The 24,179-nt window shown below is 43.4% G+C and overlaps 1 protein-coding gene across 2 annotated transcripts in view; it reads left to right on the top strand.

Annotated features, from left to right (window-relative positions):
• Window positions 1–22,883, top strand: part of STOM (stomatin) — a 32,057-nt gene extending 9,174 nt beyond the window's left edge. Inside the window, exons 2-7 of one of the 2 annotated variants that reach the window (XM_073314077.2) lie at window positions 4,857–4,957; window positions 5,896–5,968; window positions 7,555–7,637; window positions 16,664–16,867; window positions 17,622–17,756; window positions 20,913–22,883. In XM_073314077.2, coding sequence (XP_073170178.1) covers window positions 4,857–4,957; window positions 5,896–5,968; window positions 7,555–7,637; window positions 16,664–16,867; window positions 17,622–17,756; window positions 20,913–21,107 — 791 coding nt within the window. In that variant the 3' untranslated portion in view covers window positions 21,108–22,883. Of the gene's footprint in view, window positions 1–4,853; window positions 4,958–5,895; window positions 5,969–7,554; window positions 7,638–16,663; window positions 16,868–17,621; window positions 17,757–20,912 lie in introns of both variants that reach the window. The other variant, XM_073314076.2, reaches the window with a different exon arrangement.
• Window positions 22,884–24,179: the final 1,296 nt, after the last annotated feature.

The raw sequence follows: 24,179 nt of genomic DNA, 5'->3' as shown, positions 1-24,179 counted from the left end.
AAAATCAGCTTCTAGCTGTGTGTGTTTTCTGTCAGATTTTGGAGACTGTGGTAGCTTGTGGAAAGAATCTAAGGCAAAATCCTCCTCATATCTTATATGATAATACTCCCCTTTGGTATTCTCCCCCTCTCCCTGCAGGCAAGAGTGGCTATCCCGTTGGCATTCCCCTCACAGGAGTTCCAAATGTGTAGGGAGAGCAGAATATTGAAGTTCAGTACAGTGACACCTGTACAGGAACTCATCCTTATTAGGCAACTACTTCGTATAAGATGTGGCCCAAAATATACTGAGTAAAATTCTTTTCCACCTCCTGTTTAAGCAGCCAATTTTTGTCACTTTGATTGGTTGCATAAACCAGATTTCACTGAACTACTTCGTGGAAAAAAACGATAAACTTGCTCTGAATTTGCAGAATTCAGTCTCTCTCTGCTCACCTGTTTCTATTTGGGAGAGACTCCCTCTTATTTACTAGATACAGTAAATCCATTACTGTACCAATACATTTATGTGACCCTCCATTAACCGGATCTCTGCACTAACCGGACAACCAGGACTTCAGGGCCAGAAGCAGGTGATCTCTCCTGTGGCCGCTAGATGGCACTGCAGCAATTTATTTTCCAATTCTCCAGTTTACTGGATTCTGGCTCCGGTCCCAATTAGATTGGATAAATGGGGTTCTCTTGTACTGAGGTTTAAAGTATGGATTTCCATATTTTGTATGATAAAGCTAAATCCTTTATTTTAGGTTAGATTGCTGTGTGCTGGGGACACTGCCAATCACATTGACCAATATTGTTTCCTTCTGCTCCCCTGTCTGTATCCATCTGTTGACTTTTATTTTATGCTTAGATTGTAAGCTTCTTGGGGCAGAGAGGTTTATTGTATTTGTACAGCACCTAACACAATGGGGTCTTGGTCCATGACTAAGACTCCTAGGCCCTACATTAATACAACTAATAATAATTTGTTTTTGATGAGCTTTTATATGGTGCTCACTGCTGCAGTATTAGATGATCTCATGGACCCACAGGTTAATCCTCACAATATGCCTCTGGGATGGGAGGAGTGTCATTTTACAGATATGAAAGTGAGGCAGCTTCAGTCGCACCAGGGAGGCTGTGGTAGGACAACGAGCAGAACCCAGTTCTCAGAATCCTGGTCCAGTTCACAAACCATTCTTCCTCTCTGCCCATTTCTAGCTCATTCCATTAATCTGTCTTGATCCGATTCTCTTGTTCCAGTGGAACTGGAACTCCATTCTACAGTTACCTGTGCTGAAACCAAAACATGTGTCTTTATTCATCTGCTGCTGCTTTCATCCTGGAACCTAGTATGCTGCATGCCTTTTTTCTTAGCAGTTCTGTTGTCGATTATTTGGTGGGCATTTAGTGAAAAGAATGATTTGTTCTTTGTCACCCTCTGCCAAGCACTATGTTACTGTTGTTAGAATCTGTTAAAAGTGTGTGGGAGGTGGACTGAGTCCAGGAGTGAATGGTGTATATAAAGCTGTGTGAAGTCTTTTTTTTTTAAATCTACTTGATCTCAGGACATGTAGAGTCTGTCCAAGCAAAAGGCACAGGGCTGAGACGGGGCACCAAACATATCACAATATCATCTTTCTTTTTTTTTCCCCCTGTGACTTTAGTGCCACCAATTGGTATTGAAATCGCTGTCCCAGAGACCCAGTCCGAGCCTGACCACCTACACTGCAATGAAACACAACCCCTGAGCCTGAGAATTGTGAACCTGAGTTAGCTGGCATGGGCCAGCTGTGCATTATTAATTGCATTGTGAACACACCCTGAATGGCCAGTTTTTGACAGCTTGTTGCTTAATAGTTTTGTGCACAGTCGTTTATCATTTCCTTGATTACCAAACTGCAGCAATAGTTTCTTTGTCCTCTATATGTCCCCATTACCCACAAATAACCTTATTACTCAGAGCTACTAAGCAACAGGTCATGTGATCTTTCCTTCAAGAAGCCCTGAATTGGTATTGTGAGCACATTCTTGAGCTTGAGCAAACTTGTCTTTGATGTTTCTTTTCATTCTTGGCTAAGGACAGGAGGCTAATCAGTTCATCCCACCTTTCTGAGTAATACTGGATTGTGACGTCCATCCCCCATCAAGAGCAAGCTAGTTACATGGTCTTAGCTGAAAGGCCAAAGAATACCTCAGAGCTGATCTGTTGACTGAAGGTAGAAACTAAGCCTCAGGGCTTCTTTTACTGACTTCCTGTGTGAGGTTGGTCAGATCAGTTTAGGCCTAAATTTTCAAATTTTTGGTGTCTCAATTTTTGAGACTGTTGGAGCATGATTTTTTGGAGGCACTGAATAGATGCAGCTCTTACTGATTTCAATTGGGGTTCTGGGTGCTCAGCCCCTCTAACAAGCGGGCCCTAGTTGTCTAAAGTTAAGTGCCCAAAATCAGTGGACACACTTGAAAATATACACTTTAACCTCTCTAAGAGGGCCCCGATCTATGAAAGGGAACCATACTTACCTGCAGGATTTGATAGAGCGGGGAGCAGGGAACATGCGGGTTAATCCGTTGTGAAGCTGTTGAGTTACTTTGCTGTAGGAACTATATATAGGGCAGGGGTGGCCAAGCTGAGCCTGAGAAGGAGCCAGAATTTACCAATGTACATTGCCAAACAGCCACAGTAATCGGCAGCCCCTACATCAGCTCCCCCCACTGCTCCCAGCGCCTCCTGTCCACCGGCAGCCCCGCTGATCAGCGCCTCCCCTTCCCTCCCCGCACCTCCCGATCAGCTGTTTCGTGGCGTGCAGGAGGCTGGGGTGGGGGGGAGAGAAGCGAGGGCATCGCAGGCTCTGGGAAGTGGTGGAGTGGGGGCAGAACCAGAGGTTGAGCAATGAGCACCCGCACCAGCACACTGGAAAGTTGGCGCCTGTAGCTCCAGTCCCGGAGTCAGTGCCTAGACAAGGAGCCGCGTATTAACCTCTGAAGAGCCTCATGTGGCTCCGGAGCCACAGATTGGCCACCCCTGATGTAGGGAATTGTAGTTTTATTGAGTACAGACAATAATCAGTTTTGTGTATCTTGAGGGGAAAGACACAGAAGTCTTCAAATAAAACCCAGCTGAAGCTGATAGGTTCTCTGACCACTATTCTTAGAACTCCAATATCTGATTAGCACACTCCATTGCTTAATAAATCCCAGGTCCTGTGAAATGGATTGAAAAGCGGAGTTTGTGTAGAATGGCAATTATGTCAGGATAAAATGACTTTTTGTTTACACGTTTCAGAGTAGCAGCCGTGTTAGTCTGTATTCGCAAAAAGAAAAGGAGTACTTGTGGCACCTTAGAGACTAACACATTTATTTGAGCATAAGCTTTCGTGAGCTATAGCTCATGCTCAAATAAATGTTAGTCTCTAAGGTGCCACAAGTACTCCTTTTCTTTTTCTTTACAGTTGAGCATGCACCATCTTGATGTTTGTGGAATATAGCAAAACCCAGAAGCATGGTCCAAAGGAAAGTCATATGATTTAGATGTTAAAGGATTGTGTTCTGTGTATCTTAGCAGAGACATCTTAGCATTATGATTTTTTTTTATTTTATTTCATTATTTATTTTTGTATAGCTGTTCTTGTACTACATGTCAGAACTTTTGTTTTTAAGGATTTTAAAGGGCTCAGGAGTTGGGGTGATGGTGGGGATGCGTTTCAGTGGCATGGTGGTGATTTTAATCTGCTAGTATTAATGCACCCTTTGCCCATGATCAGTTTCACCGTGGGAACTCCACAGTTGGCAACAGAGACTTTTGGCCACTAGTTGAGAATCTTAGCTGGGAATGGTAGGGAACTTCCTCTTCAATGAGTGTCCATTTTCACTGTCTGCACCGGACAGCTCAGCATCACACTGGTGGCAGTTGGCAGACGCTTCTCAAGCCCTGAACCATTCAGAACTACTGGCTCTTGTTCTTCTTTGCTCCAGGAAGCCTTCTTCATGAAGTGTGGGTGAGAGAGAGAGCAGCTATTTCACAGCAGAGGACTAGCATGTATTACTCTAATATGAGGACCCTTCAGCAGGAAAGTGCTGAGCAGGAGGATCATGTCCTTTGCTGAGGGGTCAAGATAGCTCCCTAAGCATTGCATCTCATCCTACTTTCTAGAATATTTTTTGATAGGACAGCTCTGAGAATGGGCATCTTCTCTGGTCTTCAGTGATTTTGGGGGTGGGGGGCAACTGCAGCACTTTGCACCTTCTGTGGTAAGTTACTCAGGATTCAGTGGTGTAAATCACTAAAATTATTTGCAGAAGCAACTGGTGTTTACCCCTTTCTTTGGCAAACATAGCAATCTTGCCTCTAAATCAGCCTGATAGACAGGTTTCTATTATTACTCCACAGTCTCTCTTGGCAGAGAGAGAGGAAATTGATTTGGGTAAAATATTGCAGTGCCTTAAATTTAATCTTTATATCTTTAAGGTATGTGGATTAAACATACTTCAGTTCTGTGTTTTCATTCATTGGCCCAAATTCTGCTCTCAGATAGGTTACATTAAAGGCATTACATCTCAGAGGTTTATAAATTTTATAGGGAGTAATAAAATAGGAGTCCTTGTTGTTTAACCTTAAATGAATTACATTAAAGGCATTACATCTCAGAGCATTACAAATGCAGCTTTAGTGACGTCACTGGAAGCAAAAGCAGAATTAAGTCCATAATGTGACCAACATTCTCTAATTCTAATGGGGTTTGGCTTTGTCCTAAGGGATGTTTCTCATGATGCCTTATAGCATGGAACATGTAGTTGTATCTTTAAATTGCAATAATGTAATAGAACAAAGATGGTTCTGCTTTAACTATTAAAATATCTACATTTCTCTTTCAGAAGAGATCAACCCTGGCCTTGGTGTGTGTGGATGGCTGCTAGTGATCTTTTCATTCTTCTTCGTCCTTATTACCTTTCCAGTCTCAATCTGGCTGTGCATAAAGGTAAAGACGTTCACATGAAAGCTTGATCTAAAGTTTAAAAGGTGCAGGATGTTTCCTAATAATTTAACAACATTGTCCAATTTACTGTTTTGTCTCAAAACCCAGCTGTTCCTGATCCCTCTTACTTTGACCATAACACATGGTTTAGGACAGTCCTTAACATCTCAGGGTATTCAAGCACAAGAATTGCCATGTTTCTGTAATATCAGTCATAAGGCTAATTTCAGTGGCATCTCAATTACTGCTCTGTAGGAAGGAAGAGGAGAGGGAAAATGCTGAGAGGTTGCAGGAGGAGAGAGGAATCCCAAATTTTCATCCCTGTCTAAACTGCATTGGAGGGTCAAAATAATAGCAAGAACAAGTATTAATTTTGAAGATACACTCCTTACATTTATAATGGAATGACAAGCATTTACAAGGTTGTGTCATCACTCAGTTCCCTGAGCTTGGGGTTTCTGGACCCTAGGGAAATGCTAACTTCTGCTTATATTTTGGCTTAATCTAAATCCACCATGCATTTTGAATGCATTTCAATTGGGGCAGAGGAAATTATAATCCTTTTATTAAAAAGAAAAAAACACAACACAACTTGAAAATTTAGAAATGGAAAGGCCATTAGACCCTATCTAGTCCGTCTGCCCGCCTCAGTGCAATAGTGCTCCTGATAGTATTTCCAATGTTTTGTCCCCCTCCAGGTGACAGAGCTGCCACCTCTATCCTTAGAAAATTACTCCACTCCCCAAAAGATTTAATCCTTTAGAATATTTTTAGTATATGTTGCTTAGAACAGGTGGGGTGAGGACATGAAAAGTATGCATGCTATGTTCTGCAAGACCAGAGACTGTTCAGAGTTATCCTTAATATATTTGAAATCCAAGATACTATATCTAAATTCTTGATGGAGACTTTTGTATTAAACATCTGATTTCTCATTACAGATCATAAAGGAATATGAGCGAGCCATCATCTTTAGACTTGGACGCATCGGAAGGGGGGGAGCAAAAGGACCAGGTCAGTCCTGTGTAGGATCCAGTATAAGGCATGTAATTCAGTTATAGGATGATCTGCAAGATGAAAGCACATTGGCCATGTAAAGGCACTTTATTAGCTTGATACTTTTTTTTTTAAATTGACCCACCAGAATGAATGAATGGATTTCTTTGAAATTTAACTCAAACAAATAGGCATTGGGTGGCCTATCTTAGCTTAAAGTAAATGTTAATTGCCTAGAAAATAAAATATTTCAAAATTATATTACATGTCAGGTCCCCTGGAGTTTAATGGTGGTAATTTTCTGAGCAAAACTGAAGAAATTTTTATTTCCCTCTCTAATTTATTGGAGGGACTGTATGGTGTTGGACGTGTCTTTCAAACTAATTTCAGTAAAACTCCTCTTATCAAGTAGCTCCAATTATATCTAGTGGAGTTAAGGTCTTCAGCTTGCATTGGTTACATTGAATAGTTCTTTGTTTATACAGAGATTCCCTGTCCCCCAGGCTATTTGGATATATAGAATTCTACTCTTTACAATGGGTGCAATTTCTTTTGGAACATGCTCTACCTTTAGGGTGCTCAGGGTCTGAGGGCTAACTTGCCTAACAAATACATAAAAATTATAAATTGTTGTAATTTTGTAGGGAGTAATACAATAGGAGTCCTTGTAGTTTAACCTTAAATTAATTCCATTAAAGGCACTGGATTCATAGCCCTTGAGAATGAAGGCTTCTGCTTATCCAGTGAGTAGTATGTTACAGGCAGTGACTCCCTAGCTTCCCTGTCTCCTCCTTACGAAGTGAGCCTCATCCAGCCCTCCTTGGGCTATGCATATTTTTAGGGGAGAATAGGGAACAATGTATGAAACAAGCAATCTAATCAAATTAAGGCATTTTTTTGAAAATTAATATGTGGGGTAAAGTTTTCAAAAATGCCTACATGACTTAAGAGCCTAGATGCTTTTGAAAATGGGACTTAGGTTCCTAAGTCCCTTAGGCACTTTTGAAAACTTTATCTGTGTATTTTAGAAGTGTGCCAGGACCTTAAAGGATTACAACATTGTTTTCAGCTGTCAAGCCTAATGCTGGGAATGAGGAGCGGAAGCACTCATTTCCTGTCGTATCATCCCACAATCTTGGTGCTTCTGGAATGTTTCCCCATGTCTGGCACATTGGAAGTAAATAATGACATCCCCTCCCCGGTGCCATAGAATGTTAATAACGCCTGCCTCCAAGAACTAGTTCCTACAAGTAGCCACTTGGGACCAGATTTTCAAAAGAGCTCAGCTCCCTAAACCAGAGTCAGATTTGCAGAAGAGTTGAATGCATTGTCACACATTGTTGATATCTCTTGAAAATCCTAAGTGAGAGTGCTAAACTCTTGAAAATCTGGCCCCTAATAATGTCTGAACCCAATTTAAGATCCACTAACTGCTCTACAAAACCTTGTTAGTAAAAAATATCAAAAGCTGCCAGGATCTTGACAAGTATAGCAGCACTATCTAGAAATGTTGAATTAGGATGAGATGATCACAAATTGCTGCTAAAATGAACGTGTATAAATGGTCCACTGTCTCATTGTGTGGGATGGATTTTTGTGTACAGGTCTATTCTTCATCCTGCCCTGCACAGACAGCTTCATCAAGGTGGATATGAGGACAATCTCATTTGATATACCTCCTCAGGAGGTAAGTTTTCCCTTTTATTAAGTCGTCTTTACTTATTATCAAATGTAAACAGAGTTCAAAACTCTGTACCCCTTTCTTCTCTTTCAGGTTCTCTGAACCCCCTTACTACTTCCTGATTTGCTAGGAGATGTTTTCCAAGGAATTCTCCCCAGCTATTACACTATTAAAATCATAGAATCACAGAATCATAGACTATCACAGTTGGAAGGGACCTCTGGAGGTCACCTAGTCCAGGCCACTGCCCAGAGCAGGACCAATCCCAACTAAATAATCCCAGCCAGGGCTTTGTCAAGCCTGACCTTAAAAACTTCTAAGGAAGAGGATTCCACCACCTCCCTAGGTAACGCATTCCAGTGTTTCACCACCCTCCTAGTGAAAAAGTTTTTCCTAATATCCAACCTAAATCTCCCCCACTGCAACTTGAGACCATTACTCCTTGTCCTGTCATCTGCTATCACTGAATAGTCTAGATCCATCCTCTTTGGATCCACCTTTCAGGTAGTTAAAAGCAGCTATCAAATCCCCCCTCATTCTTCTCTTCCGTAGACTAAACAATCGCCGGTTCCCTCAGCCTCTCCTCATAAGGCATGTGTTCCAGTCCCCTAATCATTTTTGTTGCCCTTCGCTGGACTCTCTCCAATTTATCCACATCCTTCTTGTGGTGTGGGGCCCAAAACTGGACACAGTACTCCAGATGAGGCCTCACCAATGTCGAATAGAGGGGAACGATCACGTCCCTCGATCTGCTGGCAATGCCCCTACTTATACATCCCAAAATGCCATTAGCCTTCTTGGCAACAAGGGCACACTGTTGACTCATATCCAGCTTCTTGTCCACTGTCACCCCTAGGTCCTTCTCTTCAGAACTGCTGCCTAGCCATTCGGTCCCTAGTCTGTAGCGGTGCATTGGATTCTTCCGTCCTAAGTGCAGGACTCTGCACTTGTCCTGGTTGAACCTCATTATTTCTTTTGGCCCAATCCTCCAATTTGTCTAGGTCCCTCTGTATCCTATCCCTACCCTCCAGCGTATCTACCACTCCTCCCAGTTTAGTATCATCCGCAAATTTGCTGAGAGTGCAATCCACACCATCCTCCAGGTCATTAATGAAGATATTGAACAAAACCGGCCCCAGGACCGACCCTTGTGGCACTCCGCTAGATACTGGCTGCCAACTAGACATGGAGCCATTGATCACTACCCGTTGAGCCGGACAATCTAGCCAACTTTCTACCCACCTTGTAGTGCATCCATCCAGCCCATACTTCCTTAACTTGCTGACAAGAATACTGTGGGAGACCGTGTCAAAAGCTTTGCTAAAGTCGAGGAATAACACGTCCACTGCTTTCCCTTCATCCACAGAACCAGTTATCTCATCATAGAAGGCAATTAGATTAGTCAGGCATGACTTTCCCTTGGTGAATCTATGCTGACTGTTCCTGATCACTTTCCTCTCATTTAAGTGCTTCAGAATTGATTCCTTGAGGACCTTACTACCATGAAAATCAGGCTCCATGATTTTTCCGGGGACTGAGGTGAGGCTGACCGGCCTGTAGTTCCCAGGATCCTCCTTCTTCCCTTTTTTAAAGATGGGCACTACATTAGCCTTTTTCCAGTCGTCCGGGACTTTCCCCGATCACCATGAGTTTTCAAAGATAATGGCCAATGGCTCTGCAATCACATCCGCTAATTCCTTTAGCACTCTCGGATGCAACGCATCTGGTCCCACGGACGTGTGCACGTCCAGTTTTTCTAAATAGTCCCGAACCACTTCTTTCTCCACAGAAGGCTGGTCACCTCCTCCCCATGCTGTGCTGCCCAGTGCAGTAGTCTGGGAGCTGACCTTGTTCGTGAAGATAGAGGCAAAAAAAGCATTGAGCTTTTTCCACACCCTCTGTCACTAGGTTGCCTCCCTCATTCAGTAAGGGGCCCACACTTTCCTTGGCTTTCTTCTTGTTGCCAACATACCTGAAGAAACCCTTCTTGTTACTCTTAACATCCCTCGCTAGCTGCAACTCCAGGTGTGATTTAGCCTTCCAGATTTCATTCCTACATGCCCGAGCAATATTTATATACTCATCCCTGGTCATTTGTCCAATCTTCCACTTCTTGTATGCCTCTTTTTTGTGTTTAAGATCAGCAAGGATTTCACTGTTAAGCCAAGCTGGTCGCCTGCCATATTTACTATTCTTTCTACACATCGGGATGGTTTGTCCCTGTAACCACAATAAGGATTCTTTAAAATACAGCCAGCTCTCCTGGACTCCTTTCCCCCTCATGTTATTCTCCCAGGGGATCCTTCCCATCAGTTCCCTGAGGGAGTCAAAGTCTGCTTTTCTGAAGTCCAAGGTCCGTATTCTGCTGCTTTCCTTTCTTCCTTGTGTCAGGATCCTGAACTCGACCATCTCATGGTCACTGCCTCCCAGGTTCCCATCCACTTTTGCTTCCCCTACTAATTCTTCCTGGTTTGTGAGCAGCAGGTCAAGAAGAGCTCCGCCCCTAGTTGGTTCCTCCAGCACTTGCACCAGGAAATTGTCCCCTACAGTTTCCAAAAACTTCCTGGATTGTCTGTGCAATGCTGTATTGCTCTCCCAGCAGATATCAGGATGATTGAAGTCGCCCATGAGAACCAGGGCGTGCAATCTAGTAGCTTCTGCAAGTTGCTGGAAGAAAGCCTCGTCCACCTCATCCCCCTGGTCTGGTGGTCCATAGCAGACTCCCACCACGACATCACCCTTGTTGCTCACGCTTCTAAACTTAATCCAGAGACTCTCAGGTTTTTCTGCAGTTTCATACTTGAGCTCTGAGCAGTCATACTGCTCCCTTACATACAGTGCAACTCCCCCACCTTTTCTGGCCTCCCTGTCCTTCCTGAACAGTTTATACCCATCCATGACAGTACTCCAGTCATGCGAGTTATCCCAACAAGTCTCTGTTATTCCAATCACATCATAATGCCCGACTTTGCCAGGACCTCCAGTTCTCCCTGCTTGTTTCCCAGGCTTTGTGCATTTGTATATAGCACTTGAGATAACTTGCTGATCGCCCCTCATTCTCAGTATGAGGCAGGAGCCCTCCCCTCTCACACGCTCCTGCTCGTGTTTCCTCCCGGTATCCCGCTTCCCCACTTACCTCAGGGCTTTGGTCTCCTTCCCCCGGTGAACCTAGTTTAAAGCCCTCCTCACTAGGTTAGCCAGCCTGCTCGCGAAGATGCTCTTCCCTCTTTTCGTTAGGTAGAGCCCGTCTCTGCCTAGCACTCCTCCTTCTTGGAACACCATCCCATGGTCGAAGAATCCAAAGCCTTCTCTCTGACACCACCTGCGTAGCCATTCATTGACTTCCACGATTCGACGGTCTCTACCCAGGCCTTTTCCTTCCACGGGGAGGATGGACGAGAACACCACTTGCACCTCATACTCCTTTATCCTCCTTCCCAGAGCCATGTAGTCTGCAGTGATCCACTCAAGGTCATTCTTGGCAGTATCATTGGTGCCCACGTGGAAAAGCAGGAAGAGGTAGTGGTCTGAGGGCTTGATGAGTCTCGGCAGACTCTCCGTCACATCGTGAATCTTAGCCCCTGGCAAGCAGCAGACTTCTCGGTTTTCCCGGTCAGGGCGGCAGATAGATGACTCAGTCGCCCTGAGGAGAGAGTCCCCGATCACCACCACCCTCCTCCTTCTCTTGGGAGTGGTGGTCGTGGAACCCCCAACCTTAGGACAGTGCATCTCATGCCTTTCAACTGGTGGAGTCTCCTTCTGCTCCCTTCCCCCAGACGTATCCACTCCCCACAATGGTACCTGTGGAGAGAACATGGAAAACGGTTACTTACCTGTATCTGCGTTGCTGGTATGTGGATGTTCCCCCTTCTTCTTCTGGAGGTCACATGTTGCCAAATTCCTTCACCGTCCTCCTGTCCCCGCTGCGCAGCCTGCTCTGAATCTTCAGAACCTTGTGCCCGTAGAAGCATATCCTGACGTCTGTCCAGGAAATCTTCAGTTTCTCTTTTGCAACGCAGGGTCGATACCTGTTGCTGCAGACCTTGAACCTTTTCTTCCAATATGGAGACCAGCTTGCACTTCGTACACGCAAAGTCGCTTCTGTCCTGTGGAAGAAAGACAAACATGGCACATCCAGTGCAGGTCACAACAGCTGAACACTTCCCATCCATATTACCTTCCTACTACGAGCTTCCTCAGGAGATGCAGTAATTACTCCGAGAAGCCATTAGGGTGTAAGCCTCCGTGGGCTCACCCCAGGCAAACTCCTGCTGTTTGCTGCTCTGCCGTCCCCTGCTGGTTCCCCGCCGCTCAGCTGATTTGCGGAGCGCCGGCTTTTTTAAACAGCCAGGCTCACCTGAAACAAAACACTCCCAACTCCCGCCCTTTTCAGCCAACCAATCTGTTGGTGTTGATCAAATCAGTTTTGTAAGACATGCCAATGGAACTATGTGTGTTGGATTCTGAGCAGTGTGATCTGACACATTCAAAACTCTTTCCTTATGATGTTACTGCTCCAACAAGTTTGTAACTAATGTATTCTGGGGTGTAAGGGCAGCAAGTGAAGCTGGCCAAGCAGACCACATGCCCCCTCCTCCTCTATGACCCTTGCCAAAGGCCACAATCCCTTAGACATGGACTCTACTTTTCCCAGCCCTGCACAGTGCAATGTGTTTTTATCATCATCTTAAAATAAACTAATATTATAAGCAGCCTCATGACTTTATTTTGTATGTCATTTTCCCTTGCCAGAGATCATCTCTCCCTAAATCACACTTTGTTGTATCTATCCTTAACTATAAACTCCTTGGAGAGAGGAGGTATCTTTGTTCTCTCAATTAAGTGCCAAGTGTGTGTCTTGCGCTGCTTACAAATATTAAAAAAATAATACAAACATAATAGATCATTAGAACTTGGCTTGGAAAGTCGCTGCAGCGTACCATTCCCACTGCAATACAGATATAACTTTTTAGTCCAATTAAAAGCAAGCAATGGATGCTCAGCAAATCCATGTCTCATTCAGTTAGCAACATCCATAAGAAAAGCAATCAATAAAGCTGGTGCCAGGCAGATGAAATCCGTTGGGACTTCTTGCTGGCAAAACTAATTTCTTAAGTAGCCAGGTGATGGGAATGGTTCCTCGCAAGCTTTTCTAGAGTAGTTTTGGAGTGTTTTTCCCCATTCCTCCAGTTTACCAGGAGAGCCAAATTCAGTGCTTTAACAATTAAAAAAAAAAAAAAAGTCATAACCTTGCTGCAGTTTGTTCCTACTATTCAGAGAGATCACACTGCTGAAAGATCCCACAAAACCCCTGAAGAGCCATATTTACCTCTTCTCTTTTCTTGCATTTTTTTTTTTTTTAAGGCTGGCTGCTGCTTGGGAAGTGCTGTTTTTAAGCAGCACCATTCCAGCTACTCTTTTAATCTTTGTGGAGGCATCTGAATGCAGAGCTCTGTGTTTCTTGGCAAACCACAGTATTTTCCTCTCTCCTTTGAACCCGTTAAGAAGCGATATAAACACTTGGTCCTGAAGCCGAGAAAGGGCTTCTGCCACGGGTCTGGTTAAGTTGTCGTATGAGTGCTTGCAATTTACGTTGTATTTATGCACATAGAATGGTAGAGCAATTTAAAACCACCTCATCCAGCCAAGGTCAAAACTGTTTTATGCTCAGAGAGGAAAGAGCACAGTTAGGTATTGTGTTGAGCCTTCCTTTTCCTGTGTATGCACTTTTGTAACACGTGCTTTAAAGAGTAGAATGGAAAAAGTCAAAGTCCGATGTAGCTGTAGCTCACGAAAGCTTATGCTCAAATAAATTGGTTAGTCTCTAAGGTGCCACAAGTATTCCAGTCCTTTCTCTGTGTAAAGTAGGTGATAGTGGTGTTATAAACTGACGTAAATTGGTTGCCTCTTGCTATACTTGGAGTGTTGGATTAGGCAACATGTAATTGAGCTATTTGTCTCCATAATGTCCTACAGCTATAAGAGTGCAAAAAGGATTATTCAGAAGAAAAGCATCTGCAGTTGCAAAATACTTGCAAGGATTGTCAGTGGCTTGGGCATTGACTGACTGGCAGAAACCTCTCTCTGTTGTATAACTTTATAAGGCAAGGTATCTTATTTGGGGGTTGACACTTCTCTCTAAAGAAGCTGGCACTGGCCACTGCTGAGATAGGGTCACAGGCTAGGTTGGTTTATATGGCCATTTCCATTTTATCAGATAAGCACTGACTAATGGCATTGTCTTCTGTTTTACCCACACCTACATGGAAATTACTGTTTTGAGGCATTCCTTTTAAAGAGCAGAGTGAAAATAACACTTCCTTTTTTCCTATCTGGTTACTAAGTAGGTCACCTACTTTGTTCTTGTTTTATATATTGACACACACAGTCAGGTGCATCTTATCTGATGAGTGTGGTCTCATAAGTAATGTACCATGGATGTGAGAATCACAAGCACCCTATATCTGCTATGAGATGGCATCCATGTTGTAAGTGACCTCCCCACATATACAAATATCAAACAAGTCATCTGTCATTATATGTTATTTTGATAGTCTGCTTTTTTGCTCTTAACCAGAGAGCAGTTCTTAACCATGTGCAAATTGAATGGTCCAAACTCCTACCTTTGCATTTAAACAAAAACATAAAAACCTTGGAGTATTCTCAGCCCTATTGCTTTCTGAATTTTCTCAGAGCCTCCCCTGCCAGAAGGACGTAAGGATTTGGGCACTCAATGATGTACATTGCCTCACGCTACTATTCAGTCCAGGGTGCTAATATAAGCTTTTGCCCACACGCTGATATATGGTATCTGTCCTTTTATCTTGCAACTTTGCTTATGACAGATTAGTCTGCTCTGCTTTTGGGAAATATCCTGGAACTAGCAAAGCTTCCCATCTGCAGGACAGGTATATTTAGTGTAAATCTCTCTTTTTAATGAGTGGGGTTTTTTTGTTTGTTTACCTATATGGGGATTTTTAACACCTCATGATCTTGAGGTCAATAACACCTTATTGCAAACCTAGCAAAAAGTTACTTTTCAGTGACAAGCGGCTTGACCTCAAATTCCTCCTAGTCTAAAGGAGTTTAAGCCTGAGATGGTTCATTCACATATGTGTATATATAAATATACATACACATGTGTGCCCCTACATATTGTATTCTTTTGAGATAGAAACAACCTACAGTTTTAGGACTACCCCCTCCTAGCAGACTCTGGATTGTTCCCCACATAGTATTACCAGCATATACTTGTGAGGGATAAAGATATAAATTTAGGTACAGACCTGAGTAGCTGTTAAATACTTTACTAAATTACCTTTAACCTTGGGAGAAACATTGTGACTCTTGATGCAATTTTGAACAAAAAACAGCTTTATTATTTTTATGGATTTTATTACAAATTAATAAAAGGCAACCTTAAAATCAAAACTCCTACCTACTATAATTTTTACTGAACTAATTAAGGATTAAACAGCACAAGTATCAAATCAAAATTACAGTTAGAATGGAATCAACTATTCACCAGCTCGTTGAATGAATACAATCAAGACATGACTCATGAAGTTAATGTAACACATGATCAGTTTTATACCTACACTCCCTGGAAACCTAAGGAGGTTCCCTGTTACTAGGTGACTTCTACAGCTGACTCATTCCCTGACCAGTTTATTTCTACTGAGGTGCACAGTGATTAACAGCCTGTAAGTTCCCTTTGGGAGCAGAATAGTTTGCACAGACACATTTGTATTGTCCAGGTTAACACAAAGTGATTTAAAATAGGTCTTAGAATTTGGATATGCATGTGCTATTTCTTACACGCATACATACGCACATACTTGCTCATTCACATCTTAGAAAGCATTAGAGGAAAAATCATAATTGGGGTAATAGGCTTCCCTGGCAAACCACAATAGGGAAAAGAAAAAGTTCAAATAAAAAACAGAGAGTGACTCTTCAGTTCACTGGTCTTCAGAACTTCAGAGGCAGGACTGCAGTTCAGGGAACCAGAGGATGTTGTCGCTGCTCAATACTTTATACTGGCTGGCAACTCCTCCAGGCACTTGGCTGGTCAGGCTGACATGGTCTGTCCTTTCCTTCCTGGGAGAAGGAGAAGCAGCCGCCCTTCTTAGTGTTGTGATGGCCAAGGATGATCACACCATCTTTTGCATTTATCTGGATCTTAAATGTTGTGATTATAGCTTGCTCCACCCCTTGGCAGCTCCCCAGAACTTTTCAGAGTATATCAGGGGTTACAGGTCTGGCTGAGGGTGGGACAGCTTGACCTCTGGCCAGTGCGAAAAGTCCATCTCATACGGGCAGTCTGAGAATATATGTCACCAGACATGCTCCAAAAATATCAGATCAACAGGAGATAACCCCACAGCTGTGCTTTTGGCTCCGCCCCCGGTACCTTGTCTGGGGAGTTACAGATTGTCAAGTACCTCTGGGTTTCTATACGTTCTTGATGTGAACAGTGATGTAATAGCTTCTTGTTTCTTATTTCACTTATACTTAGGCCTGGTCTACACTGGGAGCGGGGGAATCAATCTAAGATACGCAATTTCAGCTACGAGAATAGCGTGACTGAAGTCGACGTATCTTAGATCGACTTAGAATCACTTACTTCGCATCCTCGCGGCGTGGGATCGATGGCCGCCACTCCCCCGTCGACTCTGCTTCCGCCTCTCGCCCTGGTAGAGTTCCGGAGCCAATCCGGCGGGTAGTGTAGATGTGGCCTTAGACTCATCCATATTTCATTCCCTTAGTATTCCTTAAAATATTCTGGGCTTTTTGCTGGCAAAGCATTGGAGCGCTAACAATTGGTGACCTCATTGGATGAAGGTCATCTCAAAGCAAAACACCTGTCAGATTCTATTACTATAAATCCTACTTAAGCTTAAAAGAAGAAGAAAAAGTTTACAGAACCTAAAGAAAATAGAAACTTATAGACTAGGCCTCGCTCAAATAGGCGCCTTTTTCATTCGTCGTTGTTGTTCTGCTTAATTATTAGCCTTCTTACCTCCCTATAGATCCTTACCAAGGACTCTGTGACAGTTAATGTGGATGGAGTGGTTTATTACAAAGTTCAGAATGCCACCCTGGCTGTTGCAAATATCACAAATGCTGACTCGGCCACCCGGCTCCTGGCACAAACCACCCTGAGGAACGTTCTGGGGACCAAGAACCTCTCTCAGATCCTGTCTGATCGAGAAGAAATTGCACACAGCATGCAGGTATGAGCAATGTTGGGTGCATTGCTTCTCAAATCAGAAAAGCTAAACTATAGGGCTATGAGCCCCTTGCAGGGTCAGGCTTGTACACCAGTACAGAGAAGAGCTGAGCATATCTAGGTGAACCTTGGATTTGGGGTTTTGTATAAAGTTTCCATGAGAGCTGTTGCAACAGCATACAAATTTTAAAAGGAGCAAATAAGGCAATAATGGGCTAGTGATGCAATGAGATCTAGTTTTTAGCTTTAAAAATTGTAAGTGGGAGGGTGGAGTAAAGAAAAATAATCCCAAAGAGGGAAAACTACTGCCTGACTCTTAATAAAAAGGTCCTGCCCTGAGCTGTGAAGACAGCTGCAGTGGGATGCTAAATTGTGTTCATAGACCCTGGAGAAGACCCTCCACAGCTAGGTGCAGACAGAATCTTGGGACAGAGGGAGGACCACTGTGCTGATCCCAGTTGTCTGAAGGGTGGGTTGCACCAGTATTTTAGGCCTATGTTATAGTTCGAAGAGATGACCACCAGATTGTGCACCCTTCCCAAAATGTTTGCTATTACATGGATCAACAATGACACAACAATCAGCTAAGCGCATCGAGATCCTCAGATACAAGGAGTAGTCCGAGTATTAATATTATTGACTCTCAAGTCATGTGTTCTGTGTCTTTGTTTAAACAAAATGTTATTTTTTTTTACCTATGATTTTTGTAAGGTAGCCAAGTAAATGAATCTAGCATCTTTGTCCTGCCTCTTTAACAGGTCACACTCGATGAGGCAACAGATGAATGGGGGATTAAGGTGGAACGTGTGGAGATTAAGGATGTGAAGTTACCAGTCCAGCTACAGAGAGCAATGGCTGCTGAAGCAGAAGCTGCCCGGGAGGCAAGAGCCAAGGTAATACAGTAGCTTCAACATACTTTGTGTTTTCATCAATAACTTCACGTGAAACTCTCTCTGAGGATGGAGATCTTCAGCCAGACTAGCATGGGGTATGCAGGGCAAAATTTGTTGGTAGAGCTGTCTTTGGAAGCCAGAACTCATCCTGGGTCACACCATCTGTCTCACCTTTGTGAACCCTGAAATCCCTACCTTCCCCCCAAGAGCAAGTTCTGAAAAACTTAAATAGAATGGAGTCTTGAGAGATCATGTGATCTAGTGGCTGAAGTGTGAGACTATCATGACTTCTGCATTGTTTCCAGTTCTTCTATTAACTTACTGTGGCTTTAGGCAAGGCCTTTATATTCTGTCTCCATTTCTCCATTTGGAAAAATATATATATTTATATAATGCATTAGGGAGGTCATGAGGCTAAATGTTTGTAAAGTACAGTGCACTCCTCTGCATTTCCGCAGCCCTCTTAATCCATTTGGTTGTGGTACTCCCTTTTGCTTGTAATGCAGGGTGGGAAAATCTGATGTAAAGCATTTTAAGATCCCCTAAGATTTTTGGTTTTGATAGGTGGAACTCAGCCCTGTTGCTACCTCAGGGAAGCTTTCTCACTTGAAAGGACCTTGTGCTGTGGAACTTGCTCCCTCTGGTGGTTTCCCGATCCTCTGGGGAACCCGGAAAGCATTTTGTGTGCTCTATATTTACTGGAAAAGAAAAGGAGGACTTGTGGCACCTTAGAGACCAACAAATTTAGTTTAGTTTCTAAGGCTCCACAAGTCCTCCTTTTCTTTTTGCGAATACAGACTAACGGCTGCTACTCTGAAACCTATATTTACTGAGGTAGCTTGAATGTGAAACTGCAGGTTGTGTTTAAGAATTCCAGTCTGAGACAGTGGCCGATGCAGCTGGCCCCAGGGACTCCAGGTCCTGGTGCAGTCAGAGCAGCCGCTGGCCCCCCAGGGCTTCCTCCTCCTGGCATGGGCCAGAGCGGCAGCGGGGACTCCCCCCCCCCCCCAACGGGTCACCTCCCCCCACCCCAGTGGGGGCCGGAGCAGCGGTGGGCCTCCTGGGGTTCCTCCCTCACAGCAGGCCCCCAGCTTTCCCCGACCCCTCCCACCGCAGCAGCCCCCTCCAAGATTCAATGGTGAGTATTTTTAGTATAAATCATGAACAAGTCAGGGGCCGCAATTTTTTGGTTTTTAGCCCATGACCTGTCTGTGACTTTTTTACTAAAAATACTCATGATTAAATCGCAGTCTTAATTATCATATACAAACAGAGGAGAGACTCACACCTAGGGAAATAGTTAGTGAGCCCTCTTGAGCCACTTGTATATTCCTGTTTAAAAATTGTTCAGACTCTCTTATGTTTCCGTGGGGGAATAAAAAGAAAAGCAAATCTGTATTTCATTAGACCCTGGTGCTGTGAGTTATGGACTTGGGAGGGCAGCTAGAAAAAGACCTTGGTTCTAGGCAATAACTTGTATGTTCCAAACGATGATTCCTAGACCTGTTTTGCGGTAACTAAACAGTTTGCAATCTGCAAATAATTTAACTTAGTTTGATGGTTAAAAGGATGGAGAACCACTGCAAGAGTAATCAGAGTGAACTAGATTATATAGAAAGAAGTATCCTCCACATACCTACCTTGCCCCACTCTGGAACCAGTACACTATAATTCACCATGCCACCACCCTTATCCTATCTAGTCTGGCTTCTGTGGGTTTAAAGGGATCTGGTATTGATGCACAGTCTCTGATCTGGACCCCTGGTGGGATTACTAGCTGGTGAGGTCTATAATCGTGAGTTCTGATGTTGTTGGTTTAGCTGTTTAGTATGTTGCAATCACCCTTAAATCTGAGGACAGCCACTTTATATCTGCCTCTCAGCTTGTTCCGTAGCTTGATATTCAAAGTGAATCTTAGATCACTGAAATATGAAGATAAGTTTTATTCCTCTCTATCCCATCCCATCCCATCCCTCCCAGGGGCATCTAGCAGTAAAGTCCATGAACATGCTGCTTTGATTTAGCTTACAGTAGGAGTCATGTTTAATGTATAACTTTATTGCAGTGGATTCAGGTTTAATTGGCCCCTCCTGGTTCCTCTGCTTAGGTTTCTGTAGTACAATTTCCACAAAAAGTGCCTACAAGGTGCAGCAGCGTGTGTTATAGTCCCTTCTGCTGGATGCTGAAGGGGGTTGTTTGGCAGGGTCCTGGCAGCTGTTTCATAAGTAGGGCCCTACTAAATTCACGGCCATGAAAAATGCATCACAGACTGTGAAGTCTGGTCTCCCCTCATGAAATCTGGTCTTTTGTGTGCGTTTACCCTATACTATACAGAGTTCACGGGGGAGACCAGTGTTCTCAAAAAGGGAGTTGCAAGGTTATATTAGTGGGGGGTCATGGGTATGGCCACCCTTACTTCTGCGCTGCCTTCAGAGCCGGGTGGCCAGGGAGCGGCAGCTGTTGGCCGGGTCCCGAGCTCTGAAGGCAGCACCCTGCCAGCAGCAGCAGCGCAGAAGGAAGGGTGGCGACACCATACCACACCACCCTTACTTCTGTGCCGCTGCCTTCAGAGCTGAGCAGCCGGAGAGTGGCGGCTGCTGACTGAGGGCCCAGCTCTGCAGGGCTGACTGAGGGCCCAGCTCTGCAGGCAGCAGCGCAGAAGTAAGCGTTGCAATACCACACCAGGCCATCCTTACTCCTGCGTTGAGCTGGCCGTGACTCTGCCTTCAGAGCTGGGCTCCCGGCCAGCAGCCGCCGCTCTCCAGCTGCCCAGCTCCGAAGGCAGTGTGAGGGTAGCAGTACTGCAAACGCCCCCCCACACACACACACACACAACTCCTTTTGGGGTCAGGACCCCTACAACACTGTGAAATTTCAGATTTAAAAAGCTGAAATCATGAAATTTTTTATTTTTTAAAATCCCATGACCATGAAATTGACCAAAATGGACCGTGAATTTGGTAGGGCCCTATTCATAAGGTACAAATCTCTTAGGTTGTAAACCAAATTTGCACAAAGGGTGCCCAAAACTTTTGTTTGAAACTCTCCCCCTTTTTAGCACTGTCTTGTCTTACAACTGAAGAGACTGAAATAGTCAAACTAGCCTCCATTTTACACTGTGGTAGACCTGCTGTTTCATGCATTTTTCTTCCTCAGGTAATTGCGGCTGAGGGTGAAATGAACGCCTCCAGGGCCCTGAAAGAAGCCTCTATAGTTATTTCAGAGTCCCCTGCTGCCCTTCAGCTTCGCTACCTTCAGACTCTGACCACAATCGCTGCAGAGAAGAACTCCACCATAGTCTTCCCCCTGCCCATAGACATGCTGCAGGGCATCATAGGTGCAAAATGCTAAACTTGTTGGGATGTAGTGGAAGAGGGATCTTCCCCAGCAGGGCTGATCTGTGAAACCAAATTAGCTGTTAAAGCTTAAAGCAATGTTCGCAGAGGGGATCTTTAAGGGGGCCTTTTTTGTGTGTGATACTTGAGTGTGTATGTGAATGTGACTGATCAAAATCTTCTGCAATTTATATAAACAAACTCTACTCTTAATTTAAAATAGATGCTTATTTTAATGTTCCTGTGGATCACAAGCTTTTGTTACCTGCACACACATCCTGTTTGCAAATGGTATGACCACTTTGTGTGACAAGCTCAGTTTTGGAAGGGCTGTGAGATTATCACTCACCAGAGAAGTGGTTACCTCTCATCAGTCACACACACTCTCTGAGGTGATGTTCCCTTTAGAGAAAAGGGTCCCTGGCACTGGGTGTGCAGGGAAAATGGCCCCTTACCACTTGCTTTGTGGCCAATAGCTTTGTAAGTTGGAATCTCTTGGAAGCCACACAGACTGCTCCTTCAGTTCTTCCCATTTGCTCAAGTAAAACAATGTGTATACTCAATATCTCTGAAAATCAGGTCAGTGGCTTCTTAAAATGGAGTCTTCCCTCTTGCAAGATGCAGCAGTTTGCCAGCACTGCTGAAATGAAACTTTCCACCCCTATAACAGCAGAAAAGGTATGAGCACACTATAGTTATGGATACGTTTCTATCCATGTATCACAGTTTGTGTGGCTGTCTATTGATTAATGCCTTTTTTTAAAGCACTTAAAATGTCTCTGGATCTGCCTTTATTTGTGCATCCTCTTTTTCAAGGAATGTTCCTTTTTAAAAAAAAAAATTCTGAGTTTCATTTGTAAATAAGTAGCCATTTTGGTCTTGATTTTAAATATGCTTGTAAACAATTCGAAGTGCTATATGTTAGTCCTAAGACTTGCATCTCTTGCAGATAAGGTAATTTTAAAGTCTTGTACTTCATTTTTTATAAAAGATCTATACACAGCTTTTCTGTCCGGTAGAGGAAATTTTTGGCTATTTTTATGTGTTTTCTGCAAAAAAGCAACATTTGACATTTAACACTTACAGTTGTGATTGCATACTATGTGAAGATTTCATAACCTTTTACATTTTGTCTTGTTAATCTTAGTGCAGTGTATGTGTGGTACAAATTAAACATTTCTGTGTTCCAGTGATAACTATGCTAGCAGAGTTATCTTGTTTTAAAGAATCATGCAAGAAAAGACAATTAGCTATTTGGTCCACCATTTCAAAATTCAGTCAACTCCCCTCTTTTTCTGATCTCAAAATTGGATTCCTATTTGTAGTTTGGATTCGCTTTGACTCCCTTACTAATGTAATACTAGAAGTTTCATTGCTTTGATTTTTACAATTGGTTTTGCTCTGTGCAGTGCTACTAGTTTTACAAATCTGTCTCATCTGACAAAGCAAATGATCACAACAGAGAAAGCAAACAGGAAATAAAAATTCTCACCGTGATTTGCTAAACCAGAAGCACATGGCTTCTTCAGTTCTGCTAATCCTTGCCTTCATGTGCATATCTGTGAAATGCACAGCCATATCTTGCACCTGTTTAGCAGATGTAATTAGAGTTGTGGTGAGATGTTGAGCCAGATTCTGCACTGGAACAACTCCACTGAACTGGGCCCCTCATCTTTAAGCATCTTTAGTTGGCGTGCAGGACAAAAATAAACATAAAGAAAATGATGCATGGATTCCAGAAGTGCCCTTGTTCTCACACTGCCCTTAATAAAGTATGTATTTTCTTGTTTAATCACTTCTCAGGTGTGATTCATTTTGTGTTCACATCACTTCTATAGTAATGGAATGATGAGCCAAAAAGCACCTTTTGTTCTTGACCAGCATTTTCTAGATGAATTCTTGTTGCCCCACAAACTGACTATGTGCATTCAGAACCCTTCTTGGAGCAAAAAGAAAAGGAGTACTTGTGGCATCTTAGAGACTAACCAATTTATTTGAGCATAAGCTTTCATGAGCTACAGCTCACTTCATCGGATGCATACTGTGGAAAGTGTAGAAGATCTTTTTATATACACACAAAGCATGAAAAAATACCTCCTCCCACCCCACTCTCCTGCTGGTAATAGCTTATCTAAAGTGATCACTCTCCTTACAATGTGTATGATGATCAAGTTGGGCCATTTCCAGCACAAATGGGTGGGAGGAGGTATTTTTTCATGCTTTGTGTGTATATAAAAAGATCTTTTACACTTTCCACAGTATTTATCCGATGAAGTGAGCTGTAGCTCACAAAAGCTTATGCTCAAATAAATTGGTTAGTCTCTAAGGTGCCACAAGTACTCCTTTTCTTTTTGCGAATACAGACTAACACGGCTGTTACTCTGAAACCTTGGGGCACTCCATTCTACGTTGTGCATGACTAATGGTCAGTCTTCTTCTACCTACATGCTATGAGTCAGGATTTCCTGTACGACAAAATGTAGTACACAATCCTTTCATGAGGGCTTATTAGCTATAATACTGGCGATGTAAGTGGTGGAATAGTCCAGTTTTGGTACTGTGTAATTAAGCAGTATGTAACAGCTCCTTTCATTTGTAATGGACCTTTTGACTTACTAGGATATTGGAACATACAAAGTCTAATTGGAATGTACTTGAGTGCCTGGCATTTGTTCTGCAGCTGTAAGAATTAGCAGTTGAGCTCTACTTGCCCTTGCTAGTTGGTAGGGGATGCCATTAGTTCTGGAGTCCAGTAAGAGAAATCACTGTGGGCAGCTGGGAAAAGGCTTTTAGGGATTTGTGAAAAGACGCAGAGAGCGGCTGCATGATTGCACAGACAGTAACTTGGTGCCTAATTCTAACCAGCACAGCTCAAAGTTCAGTACTAATGCTGTGCATGACCCTTTGTTTGCACCTTCCCCCTTAGCTCACTCCATTGTTTCATACAAATGAAAAGCTCTTGCTCCTTTCCTGAAGTGTCTGTACTCCTGAAAGGAGTGTGAGCCAGGGCAAACTCTCCATATAAACCACTTCTTGTACAAGTTGATACCAAGAGGTGACAGCAGCAAATTAAGAGAGTAACAAATGA

Source organism: Lepidochelys kempii, chromosome 16 (genome assembly GCF_965140285.1).
Source record: "Lepidochelys kempii isolate rLepKem1 chromosome 16, rLepKem1.hap1, whole genome shotgun sequence".
In the NCBI taxonomy this organism is placed as follows: Eukaryota; Metazoa; Chordata; order Testudines; family Cheloniidae; genus Lepidochelys; species Lepidochelys kempii.
This window is presented reverse-complemented; position numbering and strand designations above follow the sequence as displayed.